At 43.1% G+C, this 14,393-nt stretch overlaps 1 protein-coding gene across 8 annotated transcripts in view; it reads right to left on the bottom strand.

Moving 5' to 3' along the window:
• The window catches only part of TDRD3 (tudor domain containing 3), a 442,979-nt gene that overhangs the window by 319,490 nt on the left and 109,096 nt on the right, over positions 1–14,393 (bottom strand). For all 8 annotated transcript variants that reach the window (XR_012159207.1, XR_012159206.1, XM_073346158.1 and 5 more), the window contains one exon: positions 8,538–8,603. Coding sequence is in view for 5 of the 8 variants with exons in the window: in XM_073346158.1 (XP_073202259.1) it covers positions 8,538–8,603 (66 nt within the window). In the remaining 3 variants the exon portion in view is untranslated. The remainder of the gene's footprint in view (positions 1–8,537; positions 8,604–14,393) is intronic.

Below are 14,393 nucleotides of genomic sequence, written 5' to 3'. Positions count from 1 at the left end.
CCAAGATGATGACTGGCGTCGAGAGTGGCGTTGTGACAGATTTCTGTTAACAATCTACCTGAGGCGTCAGGTGATCAGGCTGAGGCCGCAGGATTGTTAGGGGAGGAGATGACAGAGCACACCAAGTAACTGAGTTTTAAAGCTTTATTGGAAAATAATAGAACAACAGCAGAGAGTGCTGGGGGTTCCCCACATCACCCAGAGGAAGGAAGAAAGCATTAGTGCCCCAAGCCCTAAATCACTTTCATACTCACACCCACACTACCCGAGGTTGGCCAAGCCTGGGTGTAAAGTAAGAAGAAGAGGGGGAAGGGTGGACAGGAGTTCTTGTCCCATGCACGGGTCTTCCAGGGTCTGCTGTTGATCTCCAGCTTGCTTCAGCTCTCGGGAAGGTTTTAAGTCCTGGGTTCTTCTGGGGGGCGTTTCGTCCAGGGACCTTTGTCCCCCGTGCTCTCTGTACCAGTCCCAACAGGCCTTCCGAGGCTTCCTTGGCTTCCCCGAAACACATCGGCTTCAGGGTCGCAAGACTGTTATGTTCCCATTTGCTGACCTTTGCATTCTCACTAGTTCTGCACCCCCCTTTCAGGTCTGTCTGGTTCAGTTCTCCTTTCCCACAGGCTTTTGGCTGTTTAGCAGCAGGGAGCTTGTTTGTGTGTCTGTTGGCCTTGAGAGGCAGTTTCGCCTCTTATCTTTGAGGCTAGCTGAATCTTCGAATTAACTCATTCCTTTTTCCCTTCCTCCCGCTTCGGCCTCTTGCCACCTGCAAAGGAATCTTTTGTTCCACACTCACACCTTTAACCCTTCCCAAGATCCTTTCCAATATATACAAAAGCATTAGCAATATATGATGCTGCTGTTTACTCAGGGGACCCCCCGGGGGGGGGGGGCGCGGAGCGGTGGGCAGCTATATTGTGATACCATTGGGTCCGGGATCTGCTCCTCAACGGCAACCGGAGCAGTGCCGAGCCCGGTGCCAGGTGTGGGAGTGGTACAGCGAGTACGACCAGCGTCGCGACAGACAGCAGTGCCGGGACTGCAAACGGCACCGAGAATGGGATTGATGTCGCAGCTCGACCGACGGTGCCAGCAGCTGGATGAGTGCCGGCTTGCCCCAGGATGGTGCCACACATGCCAGTTCCTTGGTCTGAGGCTGAGGGGACGCCAGTACTGTCAAGGCAATAAAATCCCTTGCAGCCGCGAAGGTATCTGGGGTAGACAGCAACTGGACCTGTACCACGCTGCAAGTTGGGGAGTCCAGAGTCACTGGACTCAAGGGCTCCGCCCTCAGGGCCAGAGTCAACAGTGCTGAAGCCACAAGTTGTGCCCCTAGGCGCTCTGCTGCAGGATGTCTCCCCGCTGGTGGTTCCAGGGAGGCTGGTCTTTGCTGAGGTGAGCCAGCCGTTTCCGGTGCCTCTTCTGGCCAGGAAAGTGGAAACGATGCCGGGCAACGTCGGTGCCGCAGGTCTCTGTCAGAGTCCAACCGCGGTTCCGTTCCTACCGCTGCTGCCGGGGCGCTGCGCACCAAAGCACTCGGTGCCGGATCTTGGCTTGCCGCAGAAGGCCGAGGGCTACGAACCGCCTCAATGATGAGCTGTCTTAAACCAAAGTCACGCTCCTCCTTAGTCCAGGGACGAAAGCCTTTACAGATCCTGCACTTCTCAGCTTGATAAGACTCCCCCAGACACTTCAGGCAAGAGTTATGGGGGTCGCCCGTTGGCTTAGAGCAGAAACCGCAGGGCTTAAAACCCGGAGCCTTGGGCATGAGCCCAACAGAAAGATGGGAAGGAAGGAAACCCCTCCAAACCCACTAACACTAACAACTATAACTATTAAACACTATAACTACAACTATTAACTATGAACTATTAACAAGAGTATGAGGAATATGCTAGGGAGAGTGGAGAGCAGCAAAACCGAACTCCACAGTTCCAACGACCGTCACGGGCAGTAAGAAGGAACTGAGGGGGCACTGGGTCGGCTGGGGCCTATATCGAGCACCATGAAGGCGCCACTCCAGGGGGCTCCACAGCCGACCCACCGGGTGTTGCTAGGGTAAAAATTCTCTGACAGCCGTGCACGCACATCTAATTGGAATCTATATGAGCAAGCACTCGAAGAACGACGCATTTATTCAATATGCAGACAGTTACAGCTGACCTGAAAATACTTTCCAAAATAATCTAGAAACTTTTAATCATGTGTTAAATTCAAAGAGGAAAGTAAAAGTGGCACTCCACCCATAAAAAACTTGAAATGTACTTTCTAATTTTTTCTCTCAAGTTCCTCTCAGTGACAAATGACTGGTTATGGCTTGGAGAGAATCCCAAGCAGCAAGTATTGTTGAATCACAACAACCAGGCTTATTTATATAATGTCCCATTTTCACAAGATCTCATGTGCTTTTGTGGTGTTGGAATAATTTATGGTACATCCCATAAAAGTAATAAATACTAAAAAGTTTGAAGAGGTTGTAAGATTTGCTGCATATCAGGTGATTTTAATTACTCAAATATTGCTCAGTTTAGAAAATAAACTTACTGATATGGTACCTGTTGATCTGGACCTGTGACTGAGAACCAAAGAGATATCCAGATAAAAAGTTCTCCTCACCATTCATTATCTCATTATCTCAGAGGCTGAAGGATAATTTACCTCTCTTTGGAATAGACTATAGGGAACTATATCTCAGCTCGAACATGATTTAAATAAAATAAAGTTTGCTACAAAAACTGAAAGGAGTTGTTCATAATCAAAACTGAACAAAAAAACTCCACAGATTTCAGACTTCCTAGCCTCCTTGCACCTAAGGAAGTGCAACTCTCTCAAGTTAAAGAAATTCTAATGGTCACATCTTCAACAATGTGTGTCCATTTTTCAGACCTTTCTCCTCTTATCCAATATATCAGAGCTCGAGGCCCAGGTGTTAGCGATGTTCTGTCTGTGCAAGGAACACCTCCCTCCCTCTCTCTGACATCTTCCCTCTTCTTTCTCTCTTATGTTATACCCTTGAGCAGGAAGGAGACCAATCAGCAGTAGTGGTTTTGGTACCAGCTGACTAAGAACTAATCTGGAAAACGAGTCCTCTGGATCAAAGCTTCTTATCATAAAGGCTGCACAGGCAGAGTACGGTTTCAGGGGAAAGCTTTTTTCCTAGGAATTATATACAAGCATGCTAGGCTGTACATATTACCACATGAAATGCAGTAGTTACTACCTGATTACTTCTCTTTATTTGCCATGAATCCAGCTACTCTAATACCTAAGCTAAAACTGCCTTTCTACTTTTAAAAACTATATTAAACACTAAAGCTAAATATTTAAAACGACCAAAACAAAGATGATGGCTCAAATACCATTCACACTCATGGAAAGAACTGATGTTAGGTGGACGGGACCTTTAATAAATATGGTTTGGAACATTTGGTTCTACAGTCAATGTGCATGTGTTCCCCAATTATTAAATTGTTTTAAATGATTAAGAACATAAGAACAGCCATACTTGGTCAGACCAAAGGTCCCTCTAGCCCAGTATCCTGTCTTCCAACAGTGGCCAATGCCAGGTGCCCCAGAGGGAATGAACAGAACATGTAATCATCAAGTGATCCATTCCCTGTTTCCCATTCCAGGATTGCAAACCACAGCGTGCAACTCCTACACTGCTCATCTGCAGAAGCAATTTCAGAAGGGAGAGTAATATTTTTTGGTCTCCCTTAGTGGTCATATAACTGGGCCACAATGTTCTTTCCACAAAAAGAAATGGATTTGCTTTTATTAACTGATTCTGCTGATGAGGCAGTCAAAATTCTAGAAATAAGTTTTGTTCAAGATCATATAGTTTATCTATAACCTTCTGTGTACTTTGACTCTGTCTTTTTAGGAGAGAAGTTATAGAGTGGTTAGAGTTCCTGGTCCTCCACTGTTACCAGACAGGATCAGGGTGTGTTGTAGGGGGAGCTTAATAATGAGAGGGCCTTCTCTAGTTACTGCTTAGGCCAGGCATGGCTCTTTCCATTTATGCCAACGGTCCTATATTATAAGGGACATACCTTATTTAAATAAAAAGTGGCCTCTCTCATACTAAATCAGTATAGGACACCTTTTATCCTGTATTTCAAGCATTGCTCCTGCACCTGGATTCCAGGACAGAACAGCACTCCAGCACTTCACTTTGCAAAGTGCTGCTGGTTGGCAACTTGACCAGGTGCACATTTTTGCACTGTCACTCAAATTTGGCCCTGCCACCCATCTGACATGGTGAAGGGGTTGTTGGACCAAATTCCTGGACCCCTGCTGAAAGTTGCCCCTCCCACTGAAATTTGAAATGGTGTCCCCTGCTAGTTGCACCCAAGCCTCCCAGAGGCGCACAGCACTGCAGTAGGCAAACACTACAACTTCAGCCTCTGACAACTCCAGGCACCTGTGCAGAACCTGAACAGAAGTCTCAGCAGCTGCCCAGCACCTGAGGACCTTGGTTCTGTGCAACACCCAGAGTGAAAGACAGAGAACTCCTAGAAAGAGCAAGGGAGAAGGGACTCAACCTCAGAGGCTCAAGTCAAGATGAGGAACATCTGAGGTCTGTCCCATATTTCTGAAATACAGTGTTGGCAGCTGTAGCTCACAGTGAGATAATTCTCAGAACCCAATTATGTTGAAGTGCCTTCCACTTTGTGGTTTTTAAAAAGGTATAAGGTCAGCGGGTCTCAAATTTCATTGCACTGCAACCCCCTTCTGATAACAAAAATTACGACATGACCCCAGGATGGGGGACCAAAGCCTGAGCCTGCCAGAGCCCTGCCACCCTGGGGGGAAGGGACAAAGCCCAAGCCCCGTCGCCCATGGCAGGGGGGCCCAAAGTCAAAGCCAGAGCCCACTGCCCCAGGTGAAGGGGCCAAAGCTGAACCCCAAGAGCTTCAGGCCCAGGCCGGGGGCCTGTTACCTTGGCCTTTAGCTTTGGCCCTGGGCGGTGGAGCTCAGGCTTTAGCCCCAGGCCCCAGCACATCTAACACCAGCTTTGATGACCACATTAAAACTGTGTCACAACCCACAGTTTGAGAACTACCGGGTTAGCTGATTTGTGCTCCCTCTACTGGGGGTCTTCAGCAAAAGAACAAAAACACAGTACATTTCCAGGCATTATGGTTATTTTTTTTTTAATTCTTACAACAGAGGTAGGTAAGAAAAATCTAGAATAGTCAAGCTGATATTTAGAATCCAAAAGATAATTCTCACTAGATAAGTCTTAAATTGGATATTAAAATTAACTAACAAAGATATACCTATTGCAATTGACGTGCCTGAGTCTCCTGATGCTCAGGCTATGTCTACCCTAGACAGCTTACGGCAGCACAGCTGAACTGATACAGCTGCCCTGCTTTAAGATCTCTTGTGTAGCCGTTCTATGCTGACAGGAGAGAGTTCTTCCGTCGACATAATTAAGCCACCTCCAACAAGCAGCAGTAGCTATGTCAGCGGGAGAAGCTCTCCCACCAACATAGAGCTGCGCACACTACCACTTATGCCAGCTAAACTTATGTCGCTCAGCGGTTTTTCACACCCCTAAGCAACATGTTTTGCTGACAAAAGTGTTAGTATACACATGGCCTCAGTGACAACTAGGAATACATCAGTTCTGGACTCAAAGGTCACACATTACCCCAACATGATCTGATTTTTAGATTAACCTCTTATATTGCCCCCAGATTTCTATGCTCAGTTTGCAAGCAGTGAAGTGAGATTTACTAGACTCTTCCTCTTTGAAAACCTACGTGCTCCTCTCCGAGCAGATCAACTCAGCATAGCATGACAGAGGAACGTATTAATAGGAAAAGATGAATAAACAAACCAAAAAAAGCAAAGAGAACAGGAGAGAAAAAATGAAAGCAAAACAATAGGTTGATAAAAATAATTAAGAGAGTTTATTAACCTCTTAAATGCTCTGTGAATGTTCGACGTGCATTAGACAAATTATCTGCCATACAAACCCTATTGGATATATATCAATATCATTATGTACTACGTTTTGCACACAGGGCAATAAATGCCTCAAAGTGTGAATCACATCCCTCAAATACACATAACGTAGCAATATACATTAGATTATGCCTGAGAGATAACAACAGATTTATAAAAGAGCTTTGAAATTTAAACTAAGGGTGATGAACTATTTTTTCATCTCCCCAAGCAGAAGCTTTAAAGCACAGTTCAATGGTTTTCTGCATGCAATACCTGCTATGTACAGCTGTATTTCTTGTCAATTTCTTCCTGTAACAGCCAGCCATTACTATCTCTGTTACTTCTAATGCACCTATCACCATGACATCCAAAGGCAGAGCCCTTTTTGAAACAGAGTCTTGGGAAAACGCATGACAGAGTTGCATTCTCTAATCTGTACTAAGATGGCATTAAAAACAGAATTGAGTGGTGACCAGAACAACTGGATTAATAACTAAGTTTTCAGTATGCAAATATATTTCTGAGAGAGAATGGCCTTCACATTTTGAACTAATGAGGTCATGGTAACAAATATTTCAGCAAGCATTTTCTTTGAGGGTAAAGCCCTGAAGTAGATGACAAGTACAATTATCTGGTCTACTCTAGTGATCAGTGAAAACTAATGAACAGCTACCCTTCAAGTAATCCATAAGAGTGTAATAAGAGGTCAGAAAATTATAACACTTAAATCATTTTAGAAATTAAATCAGTTCTCAAAGCTGTGTGTTTGCAAGGGTCTGGTGGATATCACATGAGAAAAAAACCAAAAACCCAGTGATACTTCAACACTGATCTGAGGTGCAACCATTGTGACAAAGTTCCTGCTTTACCTTGGTGGGTGTTGCACTTATTGGCTGATTTGCTCGCCTTGGAGCTTCACAGAAGCCCTCAGCTCGGCCGTCTTTCTGAACCCACAGTCCAGGTCAACTCCTCCTGTGTCTGACCAGGAGTTGGGAGGTTTGGGGGGAACCCGGGCCCGCCCTTTATTCCCGGTTCCAGCCCAGGGCCCTGTGGAATGCAGCTGTCTAGAGTGCCTCCTGGAACAGCTATGAGACAGCTACAACTCCCTGGGCTACTTCCCCATGGCCTCCTCCCAACACCTTCTTTATCCTCACCATAGGACCTTCCTCCTGGTGTCTGATAATGCTTGTACTCCTCAGTCCTCCAACAGTCTGCGTTCTCACTCTCAGCTCCTAGCGCCTCTTGTTCACAGCTCCTTACACATGCACCACAAACTCAAGTGAGCTCCTTTTTAAAACCCAGGTGCCCTGATTAGCCTGCCTTAATTGATTCTAGCAGCTTCTTGATTGGCTGCAGGTGTTTTAATCAGCCTGTCTTAATTGTTTCCAGAAGGTTCCTGATTGTTCTGGAACCTTCCCTGTTACCTTACCCAGGGAAAAGGGACCTACTTAGCCTGGGGCTAATATATCTGCCTTCTATTACTCTCCTATAGCCATCTGGCCCAACCCTGTCACACTAGGTTGACGTAGAAGAAGCCTGAAGTATTTTTTATTCCTTTTCACGCTAATTTCTCAATGTGACAAAAGCTATCAACTCATCAACTGGATATAATTTTTTTTTCTTTTTGAAAAAACTCGGAAAGCAGATATGGAAATAGATAAACAAAAAAAATCTAATGAAAAACAAAATGAGAAGAGATCACTCGTGTGATGTGAAATGGAAGCCTCAAACTTAGACAGAATATTATTTAGAAGCTTCAATGGCTAAAATAATCCATCTACCAGCTACACATGATAAAACACAAACTTGAAAGTTGCTAGAAATATTTACAAAAACATGGTTTTGATGGATTAAATAAGAACTGAAACCCTTTTCAGAGAAAGCTTGTTTATTTAAATAGTTAAGAGCTACATGCACACAAAGCAAAGTTTGGTTCAAAACTCAAATCTACTCTGCAATACAAAATGTCTCAAATCAGCTTTTTATGGTTTATTATCAGTTTCTTCTTCACTAACGCTTGCACTACATTTGTCATGGTTTCAGACAGATAACACAGCACCAGTGGATGATCAACTCCATACAACAGGTAGCCACTTCTCCACTCTGCAACCTTACTGAAAACAAACCTGTTTTTACTTAGCTCAGCAACTAAGTGCTAATGAAAAATGTTTCCACAAACCTTCCCATCAGCAACAGACAGTCAAAATGTAGAAATCAAAAATAACTATTTGCACTGAAAACTACCACCACTTATAAACAAAAACAGGGGAGTTAAATTAAGTATGAAGACTAAGCACACAGAAACCCAAGTTGTATAAATGAATCAGATTTCCATTTATTTAATTGACTGAAGAGCCTGTGCTAAAACACAGACAGAAGTGGCTTACACTTTTCAAAATTTCCAAAACTTGTGAACGAAATATATGTATGCACTGAAAAAAAACAAACATACATACCATGCAGATATTTAGATATTTATGAAGTAACGTGAGCCAGAATATGCAAATTGGATGAAACATATAGCCATTATCAAGAAGTCAAAATGAACAGAGGAAGATAAATTAGTAACTCATATTCTTGGGTACCTTTTCCACCTTTCCACCATTGATGTCACTGGGGAGGAATTTCTTGCCGATAGTTCTTAAATCTGTCTGAAATCAAAATAGAGGATAACAAAATTTCAGTTTAAATATATTATCCCAAATATGCTTTGCTAAATACAGTAGCAGAAACAGCCTACATTTTCCAGTATTACACACAATACTTTTAGCTTGCACGTTATGTGTTACATATACCAGTAAGTATACATTTGAATAAGAAAAGAAGTTCTTTTTCTTAGAACAGGGTGGGAAAACCTTTTGGGTTGAGGGCGACGTGGGAGTTCCAAAACTGTATGGCGGGACGGGTAGCAAACAGCCTGGCCCCCACCCCCTATCCGCCCCCTCCCACTTTCCACGCCCTGACTGCCCCCCTCAGAACCTATGACCCATCCAACCCCCCCGCTCCTTGTCCCGACTTCTCCCTCCCAGTACTCCCCGCCCCAACCCCTATCCAACCCCTCCAGCTCCCTGTCCCCTGACTGGCCCGACCCCATCCAAACTCCCGCCCCCTGACAGGCCCCCCGGGACTCCCACACCTATCCAACCGCCTCCTGCTCCCTGTCCTGACTGCCCCCTGGGACCTCCTGCCCCTTATCCAACCCCTCGCTGCTCCCAGCCCCCTTACTATGCCACTCAGAGCACCAGGACTGGTAGCCACGCCACCTGGCCAGAGCCAGCCATGCCGCCGCACAGTCTAGAGCATCGGGGCAGGCCAGCAGCCACTCTGCCCAGCAGGAGCTCGCAGCCCCGTCACCCAGAGCGCTGGCGGCATGGCGTGCTGAGGCTGGGGGGAGAGGGCACAGCAGGGGAGGGGCCGGGGGCTAGCCTCCCCAGCCAGGAGCTGAAGGGCTGGGAAAAATGGTCCCATGGGCCAGATGTGGCCCGTGGGCTGTAGTTTGCCCACCTCTGTTTAGAAGAATAATTACTACACACAGAGAGTTATGAAGATGGTTATTTTAAATGCATACTCATTCTTATGAACTCATTATTCTAGACTGCTTTTCAAAAATTGTTAAAGTGTTTAAGTTGCATATTTTTTCTCAAGTATTAAGCAACACTAATCATTAAAACATTAATAGAAGTCATTTAGATATTTAACATATGTTTCTTTCTTCCTCTCTTCACACTTTAAAAAAAACAAAATGATTTCCAGCTAGATGTCTTTCAGATCACTCAAAGTTTGTGAAAAGAAAAGGAGGACTTGTGGCACCTTAGAGACTAACCAATTTATTTGAGCATAAGCTTTCGTGAGCTACATGTAGCTCACGAAAGCTTATGCTCAAATAAATTGGTTAGTCTCTAAGGTGCCACAAGTCCTCCTTTTCTTTTTGCGAATACAGACTAACACGGCTGTTACTCTGAAACCTGTCAAAATTTGTGGATGATTTTCACAGTTATATCCAGAGTTTACATCACATTTACACTAAGGAATTAAATACTTTTGAGTTTAATTAACTGTTTATTTTGGGATTGTGCCAAGTAGTAAATCAGTATTGTCCCATTCAGCAGACGTATGACAGGGACATCAAAAATTGGAGAAAAAGCATTCATATGACCAAGGAAGCAATTGGACCACAAGCACTCACAACAGGGGATAGAAACACAATTTAGATAAGCATTTTAGTTACTCTGGGTTTGGATAACAGGATGGTACTCCATGTCTAAAATCTGTACCACACAAAATTAGTGGAACTTAATCCAAATCTTACTAAGCTTCTTGTATGACTCGTTACTGCAGCTACATATGTTACAAGAAAAACCAGCAGCACAGCCTAGACTGGCATCTAAGGGTTCATCTACACAGGGACTTAGTGTGCAGCAAGCCAGGGTGAAAGCACGGCATAGTAGCCTGCCCCGCACCAAGTCACCGCATGGGACTCTGCTACAGTGCATTAAAAATTCTGTCATGCACTTTGACATACTGCTTTTTGACACTTTTTGCATGTGGTAGCAAGGTCCACAGAGTGACTTAGTATGCAGCAAGCTACCCTAGCTTGCCATGCACTAAGTCCCAATGTAGACAAGGCTCTATATTTTTTCTACATTTCAGTGTTTGAAATAAGTCTGTTGCCTTTAAAAAAAAGAAGTTATGGATAATGTAAATTTCTCTGTTGAACACAAAGCACTTTCTTATTTTATTAATGCTGTCTTACAGATTTTGAAAATGGCCTGTCATATATTCATACAAACCTTATTCATCCAGACATGTAGAATGGAATTGCTACTGTTACTTGGATATTTATTTGCCCTGGTATCAGTGGGCTATTATCTTATATGGGCTATCATCCTAATTCAGAACTGACAATTACTGGTTTTTAGCAGCTAAAATGAATTAAATCCAATGTTTTGTGCTTTTACTTTTACACTTATGTAGTATTGAAACTATTCACACTTTATAGAATGGAAGCTGCTCACTGGTTTTACTCTAAATATCTATTAAAAAAATGTCCAAACCACTTTCTGCCCCTTTTCTGCAGTGTAAAAAGAGTCAAATACAATGTAAATGAGAAAAAATATTTGCTTTTGCACTTTCATACATTTTGTTGGACATGAGCCTTTCCTAATTTTAATATGCACATAAGACACATAAGTTTTAAAGTTCAACTTGTACTAAAATTCTTAAAATTAAATTTAAAAATATTTTATAGATATTTTAAAAACCCTAACATAACACTTTTTGACTTACTGTATTCATTTCCCCAAGCTCCTTAAATGTAATAATATAATTAGGAATAACAGCCATAAAGTATTGAAATTAAAGAGAAATTCATGTTCAATGTACTTGAAACAATATTTTGTTTTGGGTTTGGCGGGGGGTTGGGTCTCCCATTTCACCAGATGGCAAAAAGTAAACAACAAACTTATTTTACAAGAATGCTCTGTGATCTACTGTATTTCTGACACTGGCTAAACTGTATTTTATAAATTATATAAATGTGTTTTGCTGCCAATGTCATGGAGGAGAAGGGAGGAATCAAGAGACAGAAAAATATCTCAACTGATGTACAAGTTTCGTGAAGCTGATTGAAATTACAAGAGTTCTAACAACCATCTTCTATAAGTATCAACCTTTTGATTCTCAAATTTTTATTAGTAGAGGGATTCCTCTACCTGAACATTCTTGCATTTTGATTTACGTTTTTAGTTCAGCAAGTGATGGACAGTGAGCTTGCATGTGTGTGGTTTTGAAAACAGCACCTACAGGATGGTTTCTCAAAAATCTAAAACAGCATAAGGTTAAATAACCTCATTTGTCTGAAATATCTCACACGTTTATATTTTGTAGGTTGGAAGATGTGTGTTTAAATCTTGAAAAAATGTTATTTTCACCTAAATTTGTGTTTGCCAGTTTCATGTAACAACATGTGTCATCGTGGATTGTACTGGAAAAACTTTTATAATGATATATTTGGAAGGAGGGGGAGATCAGTTATTATTAAACTATCATTAGCAATTTAGACAAACTACCTTTAGCTGACATCAAAGTTGTAGTTTAAATATTAATTTCACCTCTGCAGTTATTTAACCCTCCCAGCATCAGCCAGTTGGTTTGAATATAAAAATATAAATTGGCACTGAAATTGGTGTTAATTATTCTTGGGTGAGCACCAAACAAGATCTACTTCCTTCCCAGATTAAAGTTTATAAATAATGATTGGGTTATTTTAGATTCATGTGATGATTTGATATTAATCCATTTTATTTTAATTTGATGATGCTTTCTTTTATGTTTTTATATAGTTTGCTAAAATTATATAACACTAGAAAAACTTAAATAACTTATACATAAGTTGGTCCAGATGGTTATTCTCCAGACTTCAGAACTGTAAGGACTCAGTGGTAGATAATAGATTTTTCACCTTCTTTAATCATCACACAGAATTTAAGCGATCTGCAGGGAACAGACATGTCATTTGGCAATGACTTCTCATTTTCAAAAGCTAAATCACATTAAGAGTTAGCTAAATAGGTATTTCATATTTCCGTAATATTCCTGATCATGGAAGCAGTTGCTATAGCTGTCACAGAGACATTATGCCATCCCAACAATGACAGGATGGGTATCCCATATAACACTCTTGTAAGACATTGTGCAGACAATGAAAACATTTGGAAATCTTATCTAGCATATTTATTCTTACTCAATGTTTAGAAAAAAAGAGCTAGTTCCTTCTTAGCTTAACCCGGTTTTCATTAAAAATCCCAAATAAGTCCTTACACTCCCAACACTACATTCTTTCCTCAAGACTACACTGCTATTCAAAATTCACAACTTGGCCAACCTGTGACAACCTTGGATATGATGAGGAGGTTACTTACCTGTAACTGAAGGTTCTTTGAGATGTGTGGTCCCTATTTGTATTCCTATCATGGGTGTGCATGTGCCAGAGCTGGAAGGTTTTCATAGCAGTGTCCATTGATCCTCAAGTGTTGTGTCTCCCCTCATGCTCCCGGTCAAGGTTATAATATGCCATGTGGGTCAACCACTCTCCAGTGACACTCTTACCGCTGAGTATGCTAGTCCCCAGCAGAGAGGATGGAGAGTGGGTACTGGAATACAAACAGGGACCACACATCTCAAGGAACCTCCAGTTACAGGTATCTAATCTCCTCTTCTCCTTCGAGTGATGGTCTCTATGCTATTGTAATTGTGGGTGAGTAGCGAGCAGTAATCAGCATGGAGGTCCATGCGACGATACAGGAGGAAATGTCGTCTGTAGTACAGTGCGGCCCACGGCAGCAACTGCAGCTGCCCCTTGGGCGACGGCATAGTAGAAGGTGAAGGTGTGAATGGAGCATCATGTCGCTACTGGACAGATATCTTGCCATGAGACATCTGTTAAGTATGTTGTTGTGGTAACTTGTGCTCGCATACAGTGCGCTATAACTGTATGCAGCAGCTGTGTGCTGAAGCGCGCATACCATGTCCAGATGCACCCATTTCCGTTGTTGAGGAGAGCGCTCGACTTTTGTACCAGTCTGCAATTCCTACAAACAGCTTCAGTGATGCCTGAAAGGCACGGGTCCTCTGGAGATAAGGCGGCTAGGACATGACGGACATTGCAAAAGCGAAGAGTCCGGTACACATTGGAGGTATGTGCTTTGGGACAGAAGACAGGGAGGTGAATGGACTAATTGAGATGGAACTCTGACACCACCTTTGGGAGGATCTTAGAGTGCAGCTTTAGCGAGACATTATCTTTGTAAAACACGGTAGGAGGGACCAGCCATCATGGCCGCCAGCTCACTGACCCATCTAACGGAGGTAATGGTTACCAAGAACAGAACCTTCATAGAAGAGATGGAACAGAGAGCACATTACCATCGGTTTGAAGGGCGGCTTCGTGAGAGGAGATAAGGACAAGATTAAAGTCCCATGGGCTTGTGGACTTGAATATCGGGGAAAAGGTGTTGGGAAGACTTCTCATGAAATGGTGGTAGGGTGAGGAAACACTGAGGCACTATCCATCACATGGAAGAAGGCACTAAGTGCTGCTAGGTGGACCCAGATAGAGCTGAAGGTGAAGCCTGCCATTTTGAACTCGAGGAGGTAAGCAAGGATGATGTATATAGAAATTTCACTGGTGATGGTGGTGAGCCCAAGCACTGAAATGTTTCCATTTAACTTGGTAGCAGGCCCTCCTGCTTTGAGAAAGGATGTGGTACCCTGGGGTAGAGCATGCTTTGTCTATCCTCGAGCTCCATCCAAAAATCAGGCCATGAGGTGAAATAGGTGTGGACTGTGATGACAGACTCATCCCTGATGTTGCGTGAGGAGGTCTGGGAGCGTTCTGAGGCAGAGAGGTGCCTGGGTGGAGAGTCTGAGGTGGTACAGGAATA

This window comes from Lepidochelys kempii, chromosome 1, assembly GCF_965140265.1.
Source record: "Lepidochelys kempii isolate rLepKem1 chromosome 1, rLepKem1.hap2, whole genome shotgun sequence".
Classification (NCBI taxonomy): Eukaryota; Metazoa; Chordata; order Testudines; family Cheloniidae; genus Lepidochelys; species Lepidochelys kempii.
Note: the sequence above shows the minus strand (reverse complement) of the source record. Positions and strands in the feature narration are given on the sequence as shown.